Genomic DNA, 17,608 nt, shown 5'->3' with positions numbered 1-17,608 from the left:
CATCAATGAGAAATTGTTTGTTGCGTAAAGAATTTAATTAAATTGCATGCATAATCAAATCAAATTGCTTTCGCACTTTAAGCTTGAATTATGTTTATTGCAATGGCTACTTGAAAGCTTCTCATCTCCGTATGAGTGTGTGTGTGTGTGTGTGTGTATGTGTGTGTGTGAGTATGTGCTGTACTGACACTCACTAATGAAATTAACTGAAACTATTGGAACTTGACTCGTTAGCAAATTAACAAAAAAATGTTTGGTAATCATTTTTATTCGCTAATGAGAAGATTGGTTTTGCAAAAATTCTGAAATAGATAAATTGCTCTGAATGGCTAAATAAAAAGTTCCATTAATTACAAAATCGCACTCTTCTTTTCCTGTTGTGCCAAATAATTTTATGACGTAAGACATACAGTTGTAACACCGTTTCTTGGCAATTATAATAGAGATAAATGGGAAGGTTTTTTCGTCACGGCCGAAGCTACATATATAGTATGGCGCCTTCGGAGTTCGGCTCTTAAAAGATATCTCTAGAGCAGTGGCAGGAGTGGCGTTTAGGATTCATCTCGTTATGGCGATAATAATATAGTATCTAATATGTATATATACATATATATACATTGATCATATGCAAAATGAAATGAGTGATTTAACACGGTTTGAAATTTAAAAATTTTATATATTGTTACAAGGCTTTATTCCATTTAGCACGATTCATTTTGAATATGATCAATGTCTTTTTTGCACGACTTTTTTAGGAACCAATCTACGGTGTAAAAACAGAATCAGGTGTATATATATATGGACTTCCCCGGTGAAGAGAACTAAAATGCGTAAGAGAATATCTTTAAAGCTGTTGAAATTTTGGATCAGCGATTTAAATGCTTACTTTCCTAACTTAAAAGTTTGGCACGTTTTTCATTTTATTATGCACCAGTATTATTAAAAATTCACAATCACAAACTTAATGGGACTAGACACAATATTTAATAATTCTTATAAAGCTGTAGCTTTTAATAACATTTTTCTTAACAAGCAGGATATTCTTTGTTTATCAAATGTTGTTGCTTTCATAAAAATTGCAATTTGTCTATTGTTACATTTTGCTATTTATCTAGCATTTTGTAACAAATTCGTCGACTGCACAAATATCTCATGAAAATTTGTATTATTGTTCCGTATTAAAATATTATACAAACTTTTTAGGGATTAACTTGTCAAACCGCACTTGTAAAATAACACCCCTAGCTTTAAGGGCTCAGTCATGCTGTTCTACTTAAAGATTGTATAGTAAATGCAATATATATTTGTACATATGTGCGAGTACGTATTTATATATTTCGTGTGCAGGCAGACCACTTTATAGCCAATGTTTGAGACTAACCAAGCTGAGACAAGCTGACAAATTATGCGCTCAGTTAGTTGCGGTTGAATTGCATATTAAATTTAATGCGATTTACATTTGCTATCAAGCTGTTAAATACAAACAGCCGTACACACGCATTCTTATATAGGAGTATGTAAGTAAGTAAGTATGTATGCATTTGATAATGATTTGAGGCGATTCAATGACGCGCCGTCGCCTGGTGGGTTGAGGTTTTGGTTTCTAGTATAGCAAACGAAACCGCATCGTTGCAGTTTGGCCAACTCAAATGGGTTTGTATCTGTATCTGTATAGTATCTGTGCGAATTGTCTGCCGAATTGTTGCAAGTAATTTTGCGGTTACATTTCGAGGCACGTTGCTTTGAGGCCGGACTGTGTGCGGGAGTGTGGTGTGTTGGGAAAGCGTGTGGGATTTGGATTGGGACTGAGCAAATAGTTCGAGGCGGACAGTTAGATGGACCCGCTTTGAAATTTTGCAGCTTGAAAATAATTGAAATTGTATAATACCTTTAACTTTTTGCACACATACGCAAAAAATAAAACAAAAATATATATTTTTTTTTATTTTGGCTGCTGCTGTTGGTTTGTTTGGGCTCCTGTCCTTTACAGCAGCGACTTGTTTTGTGCCGTTCAGACGTAAATTCCCGCAGCAGGCAGTAAAATATTTTTACATATTTGTTTGTTTTTTCATTCTGGTGCTCAGAAAAACATGTCTTTGATCTCAAACATGCGCGGAACCTTTTTGAATGCAACAACAATAACAACGAAAAAGTTTTATAAAACAACAAACACAGCTTCAAATATACAAAAATTAACAAATAAAATGTAAGTACTTAACAACAATGCAAAAATGTGCGGTATTCGCCGCTTAAAATTTTGTTTTTATATTTTGGATTTTTCTGGATATTGCGCTGTAAAATCATTTACGTAAGCAGAATTGAGGATGATGAAGTTATTTTCAAAAAAGGGGGAGGATTTCGGGGAGAACGATTGGAGGAAAACTTGTACCGTTTGGCATTAAAATGAAATTCGTTAGGCCTGTGGGGAAAACTGCGCTAATTAACAAAAGTTGGGAGTTCGGCGAATAGTTTAAAAAACAGTTCAAAAACCAAATAATGTGAAATTTATTATATATTTTTATATAAAAATCGTCTGGCCGAAGTAAGAAATTTATAGGCTACACACACAAAGTGAGATTTAAACTCACAAAATGTCTAATGTCTAGATACATAAGTATAATATCAGATTTCAATGTTCGCCCGGAAGCAATATGTCGGATTTATCTATTTTCAGGAATGTATGTAGCAGGAATGTATGTACAGGGGAAAACATATATTAAAGAATTTCAATTACAATTTCTTTGTCATAACGCCTAACACTTTTCTTTTGAATAATTCATTTAAAAACAAATGCAGAAATATAGCCTTTCCATTCCACGACGTTATAATATGTCTTTATATACATTAAAAAGCGTGATAGGAATAATCGAATCAAATTACATTAATGTCTAATGAACGGCTCTGACTCAAAGGGGGAATTTTATTGGCCATATGGCCGGCTATCCATCGATTCAAAGGTATTTGTATTCAAAGGCGTTAATAGACCTACAAAAGCTTTAAAATAAAATTTCCCAATTAAAATGTTATCACAGAAATGAAATTAAGTATTAATTAATAAATAAACAGTAAGAAATATAGAACTGAATTATAGCCAGTCTGGCCAGCTATGCCTCCCAGCCGCGAGCAGTAAGACATTCTACTTGTACAGGAGGAAGCTGAAAAGAAAAGCTTTTAGAGAGCTTGGCCGAGAACAGGTGGAAAATATCATTGTACTATAATTGAAGTATAAAGCCCGAGAGTGATTGTGCAATACTTTGTCAGTTGTGCAGCTATTCAAGAGAGGAGAAAATTAATTTCTTGTTGGAGGAGCTGAGAAATAAAGAGCCATTTTTAAAAAATATTAGGCTGCAATATTTGACTATATTACAAATCCATAAACAGCCAACTTTTTCAAACATAATGTCCCGATTTGAATATTGTTTAATAATCTCTTAAATATGGCAAAAATGTGCCAATTAATTCTTTAAAGATTGCCACATGTGTTACAACTTTACAACCATTTTATTGCTCTTTGATCCTCTCAACAGGCACACAGAGTAATTAAAATGCCATCTTTATGCATTTCAATGTCATTTTGAACTTATTTATGTTATGTTTTAATTAATTTAATGCTTTTCACTTATCACAACATGGGACTTTACGGGTTTTCCCGCCATAAATACAAATTTATGGCACCATTCAAATGGCTTTGCTAAAGTGTGCAAAATGCCAATGAACTGGGCCGTGAATGGTCCAACTAAAATGTGATGGCTGGCAATCAGCAATCGGCAACAGAAAACAATCAACAACAATCAACTGACAAAATTAAATCAAGCGATCAGCCGGCCCTGCTATAAAAAAATGATCGATATTGCAATTGCAAAATGTACATTTGGTGCATATGTAATTCGAAACACATGTAAAAGCCACAAAAGCACACACTTTTTTCGAGCGGTATGTTTAATTACACACACAAAAGTTCAGTGGTACAAAGTGAGGCAGTAATTAATATTTTTATTAACATTTAATGTATACTAATTGGGTTATAATGAAATTACAACAAGCTGGCGATTTACTGTACAGTCGATGCCACAAATTGAAAATATGCAAAATATAGTGCACAACACTCGTAAAAAGAAACAAAGAAACAAAAAAAACAAAATAAAAACAAATGCATAGACTTAAAAGGCCATTAAAATTGAAAACGAATTCAAATGAATCATATACATACATGTACATATACATACGAGTATGTTCACGAAATACGGAATGTGTGTCAAAATAAGGCGCAATACATAGTCGCAACAAAATACAAATGTTGCGAAAGAGAGAGAAAGAGAGAGTCGAGCAAAAAATTTCAAATTTCAATTCATGCATCTGATTTGTTTTGTTTTGTTACGTTTCGGGAGCGTTCGTTTTGACGCAATGAACTTGACGGGCTGTGGGGAAACTTGTTGGTTGGCTTGGCTTATTTTTGAATACTCATATGCCAGCTCCGTCTTCTCTCCATACAATTTTTGGATGCAACTGCATGTGCCTGACCTGTGCCGACGCGACGTTTGCGTTTGCGTTTGCCGCATGTGTCAGTCACTCGCTCAATCGATTGGTCGTCAGTCTCTGACAGCAGGCGCCGATCAAACGGCGTCGTAACGACACGGAGTTGGCAGAGAATTCATTGTATTTGTTGTTTTTGGCCAAAACAAAACAAACCCAACGAAACGAAAAATAAAAAAACCCTCCGAACCGGATTTTGGAGCACGCAACGCTAAATTCTTTCTTTTTTCTGACAGCTTTCGTTCGCCTGCAATTTTTGGTTAAAATATAAAACCGCAGCGCACAGAACATTAGACGTATTGGAGAGCTCAAGCCAAACGGAGCAAAAACCGATTAGAATTTTCGGAGTGCAAATACTATATAAAATACAACATATTGCCAAATTAAAATTGAGTTAAGTCACAACATCATTCCAGAAATGTCTGCCAAATTCACAACTGAAATGGTAAGTTATGCATTCTAAAGTGAATCTCTACATGCCGGATAAATGAGTCACACAAGTCCATCAATAAACACATAGGAAGTTGCTTGATTCGAAGTAAATAAACGGTTTTCAAAACTAGGAAATGGAATGTTTTTAATGCCGGGTTTCCTAATTATTTCCATCTTTTAAATGTGAATGAAAACTGTTTATTAATTCTGAGCTCTGCATCAGTTTGTTTTTAAAATCCAACCTGCCAAGAAAATTTTGTGGAAAGACCAAAATATTAATTTTTGGAACCAAAACTAAAGTATAAAACCCAATAAGAACTGCTGTAAAAGAAGATTTCTTATTGGTTTGGAATTATAGTGCCCTTTGTTTTAAATAAAACAGTTTCGTTTAGCTCCTTTTCAGTAGCATTTTACTTAATACAAAAATATCTATATAAATGATCATCGTTATCGTAAAAATGTCGCTTGTTTTGACCCGTTTATCAAATTTTCGCTAACGTTTAAAGAAAAACTGAAATATAAAAGCTAACTTTTATTTTTTATTTCAACCCGATGTAGTTGCTGCTCAGCTGTTGCCTCAGCGTGCTGGCCAGTTGCGCCTTGGCTCATCCTCGCTATGTCAGCAGGGATTCTAAACATCGAGGTCGCTTCTTCGACTTGGAGGGCGCTGCCAGTGAAACTAGGCTGGCCTATGCTGGTCGACCCCAACAGCCCTTGCAGCTGAATGACAACTACAATCTGATCATGCCCGACTACTATGATCATCATCCGGCCGAGTCGATGCAGCTGCAGAACTTCGCCGATTTCCACGATGTTCAAGTGGCACCCGAAAATGATCTGGGCATGGATGAGTCACAGCATCAGCAATTCCTGCAAAGCACGCCGGTGCGCGCTCCCATGCCATTGAGTGCTGAGGAGCAGCGCATCCGTCAGCATGTGGAACCTGTTGATCCGAAGCGCGAGAAGAAGATGATGCTGAAGCTGAAGAAGGGCAATACAAAGCCCCGTGGTCCCGAATATCAGCAATGGGATCAGTTTGACTATGACCTTTATAGTGCTAATCCGGGTGATAGCAAGAAGTACAACCACGCCGGTTAGAGTGAAAGGCTAAGCGGACCTTGCTTGGCTATATTTTGACTTTAACAAGTTGTTGTTTTTTGTTTTGCTTTAACTTGAAATTGTGATATGATTTTAAATAAATTATTTATTTATTGTTAAGTTTATTTGTTTTAATAATTTGGAGATTGCTTCTGATTACTGCTTCGGAGTTGATTATATTTTAATACGAGATTGGCGCCTGTTTTCTTTTTTGCCGTTATTCGTAGGCGCCAGTCTGCCGCTCATCATTGTTTTATTTTATTCTTAGCAAATTCGTTAAGTTAGCTAATTGCTGACATAATTTGCTAAAGGCATTTTTGGTAGCTCCGTCATCTCAGTTAACAGCAGTGCGCTTCAATCCATTTCCAGATATTTACGGCTATGCAAATTTATTCGGCTTGCTCAGACGTCAATACAAATTTTGTTGGCAAACATAGCGTATGCGTCATTGTTTACTTATAAAAAATCAATTTAAAAAAGATTTGAAGACTTTTACCTTTTAATTCTGATTTACAAAATTTCTTCATTCCATTTAGCACGAATCAAAATAACACAAAATAAATAAATAAAAAACACACAGCTGACAAACAGCTAGAAAGGGGAGGACTTAATAGGATTTAGAGATGAGGAACCCTTTTTTGCATATGATTAATGTATTTTTTACACGGTTTTTTCTAGAACCAATCTAAATGTTGAAATTGCAAAAGAAATTTAAATATATTTTATATATGAAATCGGATCTATATTGATTAAATTAGTGGGTTATTACTATGGGTAGACAGAGTCAAAATATTAAGATTGGTTGCTGTGAATTGAAATGATTCCGAATTGCAGACGGAATTGAATAGTCCTACATGCTGATCAATGGTGTGTACACTTTGTGGATATATCTGTTGTTAGTTCTTGCATTGCCTTAAGTTTGATATTCGTAGTATAGCTTTGGGTATTCTGAGCTCTAAAAACATAACATCACTCACCCGGCATTCAAAGTGCTGGGTATAAAAAACGATGGCATTCTTTATCGCCAGTTTGAGTCACATTCACCGTTTTATTCACAAGACTAGTTTGACTACCAAATAAGTTCATATCGCCGTTTTCTCTGACGTCTTCGCATTCTGTTATTCCAGTGCCTGTGCTGACAGTAAAACACTTTTCAGCTTGTCAACTGCCAGCGGAGATGGCTCGAAATAATCGCTGCCCACCTGAACTTCCGTGTAAGGTGTAAGGCGCCGGTCCTTGGGACGTGCCGTTTTTAAAGCTACCAGATAGTTGGCGTAGATGGCCTTTGCTTTGTCAACATCGTCAGTGCAATAAGAGTTTTCTGTCAGGTGTGCGTGTCCCTTCGGCCTTACAACGCTTCCGCGCAGCTTATAGCGCCGGGTTGTTCCCGACTCCTGGTGAACGGACGCTGCCGTCGTCGACCGTGTGGGAAACGTAAATGCGACTGCTGGACGCTCGTAGTGGTAACGGTCGAGACCATTGGTGACAGTTAGCGAGAATGTGATGATTACCAACACCTACGAGAAAAATTGTTTTTTATTTTCTCCCCCTTTTATTTCAGTTTAATCATTTTTGCAGGCTATTTACCAGCAGCGTCAAAACATTATAGCGACTCGTCATCTTTGAGGTCCGTTTTTGTTGGATTCTAAGCACAGACTAAGTTTGCTGTTTGCCAAGAACATGGGGAGGCTGTAAAAACTTAGGCCTTGCTACATGTTAATCACATTTATGCGACGTTTCGAAAAATATTCTGCTAACTTCATACATAAACCGGTATGATTAGCTATTAATGAGTATAGAATGCACTGCAAAAAATGTTTATCTGAATGATAATAGTTCACAAAAATATTTGTATCTCTACTGATGGAATGAATAACTCTGGAGCAATAATGAAAAAAATCTCTAAGGTTGTACGTAATTATCAAAATTTATTGATTAATATGTGCGTCATAAGCCTGGCTGAAAATTATGACTTCAAGCCCCTTAAGTTGAACGTGGTTTCGGCCAGAGTTCGAGGTTCGGTTTTAAAACTGGTTCCTTGTATTTACCATGCCCGAGTTCGAGAACATTTTTAATGTCGGCTTGTATTTTTTACTCAGTTATTATTTTGAAAAATTATCGAGTAATTAAAAATGGTTGCTAGTTAATTTACATATGTCTTACACACAATTTAATTTAAGCTAATTAACATGATATGTTTTCATTTTGATAAATCTCAAAATCGATTAAAGGTCCAATAAATCAACGTATAAAATAAAACATAACTTGTTCATTCAGCCAACCATCAACATATGTATATATATACTGCTATATACTTTACTATACAATTTTATTAAGCAGCATTATTTCTTACAAGCAAGTGTATACGTAGTCTTGCAGTATATGTATAATCAAATCAACAAGAAATTGTTGAAGTTAGCATATTAACGGCTCTTTTTATTAAAGGTCTCAGAATGACCTAAGGACAGAAACGTTATGGCCAAATGGTTATTTCCACTAAAGCTCTTCTGATCAATAAAACATTTACGTTTAGACTTTGAGTTTTCGCTTAGCCACATTAATTGAAATGCTTATTGGATATTCAAACTGTTTATGTAAAATAGGTGACTGATAAGGAACGAAAACATGGCAATTGGAATGTAAAGTACGAGTATATGGATATATCGTAAAGTTATCAATTGTATGCATTGCATCGACTACGAGAATAACATTTCTATCCGACTACTACTTCTTTGTTTCGGTATATAAAAGCATAACAAACCTAAAAGCGCTGACGATGCTAAGAAGATAAAACTGTCAAATACTCAATATTAATTTGAATTATATGCAATTCTTTTCTTTTTCGACAAAGTAAGTTTGGTTATGTTTCGATCTAAATACTAAGCAAAATACAAAACTGCAATGAGAAAAATAGTGCAGCAGCAACTAAGATGGGATAGATGTATCAACAATTCTATAGGTTTATAACTGCGAGAGAATGAATAGTTTTTAACAAATGTTGACTTTTCATTTTAATTAAAAAGAAAGTGGCGCTTTAATTGACGTCCGATATTTGCAACTATGTATAACCACAATGTAAATGTAGTATAAGAGAAAGTTTTATTACATTTTGAAGAGTTTTTTTGTTGAGCGGTCGAATTTATATTTTCCGCTCCACAAGATTATTTTATAATGTCCACCTTCCGTGGGTTCTTTGGCGAATGTAAAAAAATGATAAAATTATATAAAATCAAAGGTCAACAGTGAAAGAGAGCAAGTTGAAAAGTTGTGCAACATTATTGCCAAAGTGAAATGTTTTGCCGCACGCGAGACAAATTGCCAATATTGTTAATGAGTGCTATAAAAAATCGACACTAGTTTATTACCAAAACTTTAAAATTAGTTAATAAGAGCTAAAAAGTTATCTTCGTCTAAGCCGAAGCTATACTATATACCTTCACAAACTTTATTTCTCCCCGGTCAGAGGTCAACATTTTTCTGTCATTATTCCTTCTGGGTGTTACAAGCTATACACCAAAAACACTAGACACTTATCACTTGATTGGTGAAGGGTATAACAACAAAAATTCGTAAGAAATGCGAGGAGCTCCTTAATTATAAGGATATCTCAGTAGCTGCGATTCACTGTAGCTATAGGTGCGCCTATTGCGGGGACGCAGTTCACCCTTCGCATTGACCTCGGTACCTGGGGGCTTGTACGAAGCAGCAATGGCAGCGGCTGCTCCACCACGATGATATGAGCCACCAGCATAGGCGCCAGTAGCTGTGCCCGCGTGCTGGGCACAAACATCCTGGGCAGGCTGGATGACGGCGCGGGCTGCGTGCACCAGTTGCTGATGACTTCCGTCCACCTGTCCAGGATTTAGAGTAAAAGGTTGGCACTGCCCATTGGGCTGGCAGGTGGTGATGAAGCGCTGGAAGTTGCGCGCATCGCCGGCCACATACTGTTTGTAATCAAAAACATCCAATTGGGCCGCTTGCGACTGCGCAAAGTAGTCGCCGACCCGGGCTCCAACAGCATGACCATTCGCAGCGAGTTGCTGTTGTTGTTGCTGATGTTGCTGTTGTTGATGATGCTGTTGTTGATGATGCTGCTGTTGCTGCTGGTGCGGGGGCCCGTTGCCATGACCGCCATCTTGCGTGCTTTGGCCATTGGACAGTTTCACGATTGCGTAGGGCTGTGGATTGTGAGCGGAGCTAGTGGAGGCGTACGACAACGCCGTGGAGGAGGATGTTGCTGCCGAGGCAGATTTTGCCGCTTGTGGTTGCGCGTAGTAGGACGCTGGCAGCGGCGTCTGAGAGGATTGTACTTGGTTATAGTTGTTGCTCGGCAGGAGAGGATTAACGTGACTAGTCGTCGGCAGTTGCTGCAGTTGTTGTGGTTGCGGTTGCAATTGTGGCGCCTGGTAGAGCTGTTGCGGCGCAGATTGCACTGTTAAAGGCGTCGCTTGTTGTAGTTGCTGTTGAGAATAGGGCAACCGATTGCTCTGCACACTGCTCTCTTGATGCGACACATAAATAGCCGGAGACTTGTGCATTTCCAGCTCATAGGCACGACCCTGCGGACCCAGAGTGTGGACAATCAACTTGTTCGGCTGCTGTTGCTGCAAAACCTGTGGTTGCTGGTAGCTGACCTGTTGTGGCAGTTGCAGTGGGTGCTGTTGGGGCTGATAGTCTGATGCCAAGGTCGTCAACTGCAGACTGCCCGTGTGGAAAGGTACTTGTGGACGAATATACTGATATTCTACACCAATAGTGGGAACCAGCAGCAACCCAATGGCAGACTACGAACAATTTTAGATAAACATATTAATTTCATGTACATGGATTGCGATTTTAAAATAATTTATTCCTAATATCACGACTATTGTTGTAAAATATATAAAAATATTTCTTCAACTGAATAAAAAGATACCCACTTTAAACAAGAAACTGATATACGAGTATATGAAAGTAGGAAAAATTTTGACCTAGCAATGGAAACTCTCACAACCTGTTTTATGTTTATAGACACTCAATGTATGTATGTTGGGCATGTATAGTATGCATTTTAAATTAAATCGGAAGTGCTTTATATAAACGTTCAAGCTAGATTGTAAGATGTAAGGTTTCCCAGCAAAACGTAAATATTTCAAACACATGGAATCATTAATTTTGAAGTCATCATCAGTTTTCAATAAAGATTTTTATGCGAGTAGTTTCTGTAAAAATTTGTGTAAAGCGAAACCGACAATGTATGTTATTTTTTGATTCATTAAAATGATTTACTGTTCCTGGATGTGCATGAGAGTGTTCGATATATTGAACTAAAAAGAAAAGTTATCTTATTGTTCTTCAGACTTAAAAGTTTATTCATTTTAAAAGTCATATCAAAATAATTCGCTTCTATTTCGTTTAATCTGCAAATACAGAACTGCTATACAGAAATGAAATAAATATATTGAAATGAATTAAATATTTAATTTGAAACAGATTTTCTTCCTCTCTCTTGTATAATTATTTAAAACTGCTTTGAATTAAGAAATGCTCCGAGACTTGTTTGAAACAACTTGGTTTAGGCAACAACAATTACCTTTGTGTATATTTTACAGTCTGATATAGATTAGTAAATGTTTCTATATGTCACTTACCATTAAAACAAATAACAACATTTTGTAGTTGTAGGAGAGAGCTCGCACACCAAATGTTTCAAAATTGTCGAGCGTTGTGCACTGTTTGCCAGTTGATTTTAAAATGAGGCATGCGACGCACAACTTGAACAGTTGGACTACGTCTCCATGTCACATGGAAATCATGTAAAGTTAAAGAGGAGAGGAAACATCGATGGTTAAACGTTGAATGCAGAGCCGGCGTTGGCATCTTCTAAGCCAAAACTTGTTTTGGGCCAAGAGATTTGAGTGTGTCGTTGCCTGAGCATCTCCGTATTTGTTGTTGATGTGCTTTGTTGTAACCATTTCCAACAATTTCATAATTTCTTTTATTTTGTTTTGTTGGTTTCGTCTGCTATTTTATTGCTGTTTTGGTTGTTTTTTTGTTGAGCTGTGAACACTTCAACGTTCGTTCGCTTGCGGCATCATTTGGCTATCACTCACGTATACGAGTATTTTGTCATAATTAAAGTGGCAACTTTATAATACAATATATGTATATGTATGAGTGTATTTGTTTAATTTTGTGTTTATTTTTTTGAAAACATCTTTTTGTCTTTGTAGACTTTTGCGTTTGTTGTTGCGGATTGTTAATGTGCGTTCGCATGTGCTTTTACTCACTTCACTTCTTTCACTGAACTTCAGTTGGCTCTGGCTTAATTGGATTTGTCTTGCATGATTTTTGTAAATTTGTCGGCAATATTATTGGAGCTGTCTGTTTGTGTGTTTAGTCGGGTCATCAAAATCTCTTTATAGAAAGTAAAAGTGCGATCGATCTTGCTATAAAGCTGACATTGTTTGTCTTAGATGGTCATTGTTAATTTAGTGTAAAAATTTGCATGAGCTTATGCATATATTTTAATTGCCAAATAAATTTAACAAATGTTCATCTTCATTTCACTTAGTAAGTAAGGTCTGTGGGTGTTGATTTGTGGCCGACCAGATAATAAAACATGTGCCGATGGGCTGTCTGATTTAGCAATTTAGAGGCCATCAAAACCAATTGCCTTTAGTCATCTAATCAGCCAAAGACCGATCTCCAGTCAGTTATATATATTTAATTTAATTTGCTTAAAGTTCTGTTTTCTATTGTTTGAGAGTGAATTTCCAAAAAAAAAATCGATGATATAGACGATTGATGTTGTTTATTTAGTACGAACTCAATTTCTCACCTTAAAAATCAATATTGCTTTAAGCAAATACTTAGCGCACACGACCCTGACACTGATCTTGTTAAGTTTTTGAAAATACCATCTCTGAACAGGTGCGGATTATATCTCATGTGAATTTTAACCAAAAATAGTTTTTTTTTCACCATCATTCACCATTACGCACTACATAAGACCATGCGTATAAAGAGTGGAATCATAAAAACTGAGGCATCGTTAAGCGACAAACCAAACCGGTACACAGAAGATGAGGTATATAGTAACTTTGATCCATTCATTATTAATCACGTTGGAATACCTTTTGGCTTTATGTAATCGAGTTCAGCGTAGTCTTTCGAATAAATGTTTGTTATAGGTAATAATATATTTAAATAAGCTTTTTCTCAAACATGTTTGCTGTTTTTTTTCTTTTTCAATTTACTCGTAGTAGTAAAAATTAAGTAAGTAAATTTTTTTTAGGCCAACACCTAACGTCAAGCTACGCCATGACACCGCACAAGCTGCCAGCGTTGGTCTGCTGTGGCATGAATGAGCTTTAGCTTGCCCGACTTCCGTTGAAATTGACATGCACGCAACAAGAGAACTGCATGGCATGCAATCAAAGTAAAATGCACTTGAAAGCCACTTGGCAAGCCGGGCCTCGTCTGCTCGATCGCCCCTTCAGCCATGCGTTTTTACAAACAAAACACAACAACCAAGCAACTGCCAACACTTGACATTCACAATACGCATAGAGAAATAAAAAAAGAGAAGGAGGGCCATGGCTCGTCATGTCACGCATGGGCTTATCATTGCACGCTGCACTTCATAATGCCAAAGTGGCCAATGTTGCGTATACGCAATATACGCCGCGACTTTCTTCAACTTGAGCAGGCAGTCACGCGCGGATGTTTGAACGCTCCCGTTTTCCCAACTCTGGTGTGGGTGTGTCTATCCGTTGTCTGCATCGTTGCTGCACGATGCGTGCAACTGGGCTGCATTCATACATACATTCTCAGGGTTAGAAGCCGCGTCGCGTTGTATGCAACACTGAAATGAGATAGAACACGTGATATGCGCGCACGGGCCATTGAAATTCCGTCTGCAGTCACATAGACTGTAATTGTACACTAAGAGAAATAGCAATATGAATGAACAAAAAGGTAGGCAAATGCCTGCGAAAGTCACTACGAATGTATATGTGGAAATGACCGTATCTTCTAGAATTTTAGTACTAGAAGAAACTCACCTTGTTTTGTTATGAAATACCCTTCAAACATTTTTTAAAATAAATACATTGTCACTTTTTTTTTTTGATTTGTAGACTTGAAATCTTCGTTGTATCGAACTAAGATATGACTCGTCGTTTATGCCATATGTTTGTATCTAAAGTATAGTATGGGAATCTTAAAACATAATCTGATGCATTTTGCTTCATTGCTTAATATAGAGAGATTTTTTTTGAAAGATTAATTAAGCAGCAACGGTTGGTTGGATTCTTCTTATTATAGAAAGAAAGGCAAGTCAGTCCAAGGAATTCTTTTCGCTTTGTGTATTAGCGTGTTTGTGTGTTCGCTTCAAGCTTTCAAAGGGAGAAATGCAGTTTGTTTATGTGATTTTGCACATGAAGCGTCAGTTTAGACACCTTTTGGAGGCACACACATCTGCATTCAGCAAATCAGTTGTTGGAGTAATTTTTGTAATGAGTTACTACCTACTTTTGGGCTTTGACTGCAGCTTAATTAGGCACATGTGCTAACTCAAATTAGTCTGCTGGAAGGTGAATGAACCCGCTGCCTGGGCGCTCAAGTTTCCGCTGCTACAACCCTTCTACAGTTTCAACACCCACACAATTGTGATGTAAAAAATAAATGAGAGAGTAAGAGCTTTAAAAACGTTGAATCGCAACAACAACAACAACGCAGGCACAAAAAAGTGCTAAAAAAAGAAAAATCAATTGCATAATGGCGCATGTGTTGCACAGCAGCAACAACAACAGCAGAAACAAATCGCAACTCTTTTTTTTTTTCATTTACACTCTGCTAAAAATTCAACCACCGTGCTCTGCCAACGGCCGCCACTCGACTTGCAACGATTTTTGTTGCAATGCTGCCATATTTTTTTTGCTACTGGAGACAAACAAACACAGCAATGACGTTGATGTTGAAGTCGACGTTGACGTCGACGTCGAGGTAGAGCGACCAACGAATGAGGCGACGTCTCTAACGAGAACTCTGGCTTAATTATTAACAGAGGCGCAGACGTCTGCATCGCACATGAGCACATATACCCGCACACACACACACACATAGCCAAGCATTCAAAGCAGCTCCAGATGACAGCTTAACTTTGTTTTGGGCCTATCCATTTCTAGCTGGCAACAACTTTTTCTGCAGCCCGAGAAACCAACAAAATGCTGGCAAAGCTTTCAAGCGTTCAAAACGTTTTAATAGGCTTAGAATCAGGAGCTCTACGAGCTGATTGCAAACTATCAAAACAAGGCCGATAAAAGTTGTGTGCAAAAGGCGGGGGAAGGAAATGTGGAAGGGATAAAAAGGAGTGGGAATAGAACATGGGCAGGGCAGAACAGAGCAGACAACGTGGCGAGACAGATGATACGCGGGAAGCAATGGCTGCTACTTTGCCAACAAGTCAGCCGCATCAGCACAAAAAGCAGGACCACAATAAAAATTTGTTATATGCAGTAAGTGTGAAAAATATGTTGACAAGTAGTCGTATTGCATGTGTGTTTATTACAAATATTGTAGCTTGATGCTGCAAAGAAAATTGCAGTTAAAGAAGTTTTATAAGACGCTATATTACAGAGAATCGGAGTCTTCTTAGCCAGCTAGTAAGCCTCTTTTAGAGAAAAAATTAAAAATGTAGAGAAGAAATTATTTCAAAATTTACTAGTTTTGTGCGAATATATGTAACACACAGAAGGAGGCGTGGCAGACATCACAAAGTATATATATTATTGATCTGGATGGCAAGACGAGTCGATATAGCCATGTCCATCTGTCTGTTCGTCTGTCTGTCTGTATGAACGCAAGGGTCTCAGAAAGTACAAGAGCTAGAATAACCAAACTTGGTATCCAGATTTGTGTTTTTTTCTGATACACCCCCCCACTCCCCCGCAATTCGTGTTTTTTCCATAGCTCCCGTAATTTTTGGCATTTTGTACTCTGATTTGACAAATACCGAAAGTTGTAGCCATAATAAATTAATAAACATTTTCTCTGCCGAAGTTCTTTCCGCAGCTGTTATTGTTGTTGCTGCTTTAACATAATTATAGACGCATAGACACGATGAATGCATGCTGTTGAAACTGTACATAAAAATGTCTTCACTTTTATATGTAGGTATGTATGTATTAAATATATTTAATCTAATTTAATTAAATAATTGTTTTTTTTTTAATAAAATTTGTTTCCCCTTTTTCGTGGAGAGTACAGGCTATTTTATTGTCGGGCGTGCTCGACTGTATCGTTCTCTATTGTTATTTATCAGAAGCTACTTTTTTAGAGGTTCCAATGATAAATTATTGAAATCAGCTTCTCTTAATCCAAACACTTTTGCTACTGACTGTACACCATTTTTTGCATGTGATACGCTCATGCTCTATATGACACGCAAAATGCTTTGTCAACGTATAAAAATACACGCTACGCACATAAATATGGGGAGGGAGGGGTACTTTGTATGTGCGTGTGTGTCTCGACTGGGCGGCCAGAGTTTACGGCACGTTTATGTCTGGGCCTTCATTATGCGCCTGTACAACTACGTGCCTTGGTCTGTGGCGCAACCTATGTGTATGCAACGCTTTTTACCAGAGACGTCAAGAACTCAACGACTGCGGCATAGACTTTCTGCTTCTGTCTGCTGCCGTCTGCAGCGTCTGTTTTGTGGCTGCTGCTTCTTTTGTTTGTAATTTTCTTTTGATTAATTTTTGTATTTTTATTTTCGGTCATACGCGTCCAATACGACTAACGAAGCTGATGCTGTTCGTGGAACTCTGCTATTGCTGCTGCATTCCGTACAGGGTGCTGCACAAACTCCATGTTGTTGCATTCACTTCAAGGTCGATGGCAGCGCCGGTTTTCTCCGCGTCTCTATGGGATTGTAGTTTGCAGTCGTGCACCTGCCTGTGAGCTGCAAAGTTCCATGCACTCGTTCTGTGGTCCTTTAGGCGCATCAATTGTTGCTGATGACGGCAACAATGCCAGCGGGAACAACAGCAACGGTAACAGCAGCGGCAACAACAACTGCAGAATGGTTGGTCTGCAAATCAGCGACCGAAGTTTATTTGCATATGTCGTCATCATCCTCACCCTCATCATCACAGTCGTCATTATCAGCAACGGCAGCAACGGCAGAGGCTGCAAAATCAACGCCAGCAGTGGCAGCATCGAGCATGATGAAGCACAAAATATGCGCCTAGGCGCAAAAAAAATAAACTGCCGTCGTTCCCTTTGCGCCACCGTTATGTGCGATGCAAAGACGGGGACGGCCACTGAGGCAAGTTGCGACCAAAAAAGAAATTAAAATAAAAAAACAACACGGCACGTAAAAAAAATGAAGAAGTATTACAGGCGAGACAAATGAGGACGGCGGTGACATGATAGCTTGCGAAGTTGTCTGCGCGTTGGCCGCCACCGCCAGCGCCAGCGCCACCGACGCCGCTGCCAACGCTTCCAACGCTGCTGCGGATGTTGCCGACGCCGACGTTCCTGCAAAATGCAGCGACAT

The 17,608-nt window shown here is 37.9% G+C and overlaps 2 protein-coding genes across 2 annotated transcripts; one reads left to right on the top strand and one right to left on the bottom strand.

The window, feature by feature from the left end:
• The first annotated feature begins 4,951 nt into the window (after positions 1–4,951).
• Positions 4,952–6,063, top strand: LOC115620356. Its single transcript, XM_030513559.1, has 2 exons — positions 4,952–4,978; positions 5,524–6,063. The coding sequence occupies exons 1-2, from the start codon at positions 4,952–4,954 to the stop codon at positions 6,061–6,063; spliced, it is 567 nt and encodes a 188-aa protein (XP_030369419.1).
• A 3,590-nt stretch (positions 6,064–9,653) lies between these two features.
• On the bottom strand, positions 9,654–17,608 carry LOC115620355 (chromatin modification-related protein eaf-1). Its single transcript, XM_030513558.1, has 3 exons — positions 17,450–17,608; positions 10,230–10,847; positions 9,654–10,007 (listed from the first exon to the last, which is right to left on the bottom strand). Exons 1-3 carry the CDS (start codon positions 17,606–17,608, stop codon positions 9,654–9,656), a joined length of 1,131 nt encoding a protein of 376 aa, XP_030369418.1.

Source organism: Scaptodrosophila lebanonensis, unplaced genomic scaffold, assembly GCF_003285725.1.
Source record: "Scaptodrosophila lebanonensis strain 11010-0011.00,11010-0021.00 unplaced genomic scaffold, SlebRS2 tig00000024-arrow-pilon, whole genome shotgun sequence".
Taxonomy (NCBI): domain Eukaryota; kingdom Metazoa; phylum Arthropoda; class Insecta; order Diptera; family Drosophilidae; genus Scaptodrosophila; species Scaptodrosophila lebanonensis.
The sequence above is the reverse complement of the archived record's forward strand: the minus strand, read 5'-3'. Positions and strand labels throughout refer to the sequence as shown.

Bases quoted from the DNA above. Each gene is read 5' to 3' on its own strand.
- LOC115620356 (XM_030513559.1), top strand. From the start codon at position 4,952: ATGTCTGCCAAATTCACAACTGAAATG. The intron at 4,979-5,523 runs GTAAGTTATGCA...AACCCGATGTAG, and splicing joins CCAAATTCACAACTGAAATG to TTGCTGCTCAGCTGTTGCCT.
- LOC115620355 (XM_030513558.1), bottom strand. From the start codon at position 17,608: ATGTCGCTGCATTTTGCAGGAACGTCGGCGTCGGCAACATCCGCAGCA. The intron at 10,848-17,449 runs GTAATACTTCTT...AATTGTTCGTAG, and splicing joins CGTCCTCATTTGTCTCGCCT to TCTGCCATTGGGTTGCTGCT. The intron at 10,008-10,229 runs GTGAAACTGTCC...GATTACAAACAG, and splicing joins ATCCACAGCCCTACGCAATC to TATGTGGCCGGCGATGCGCG.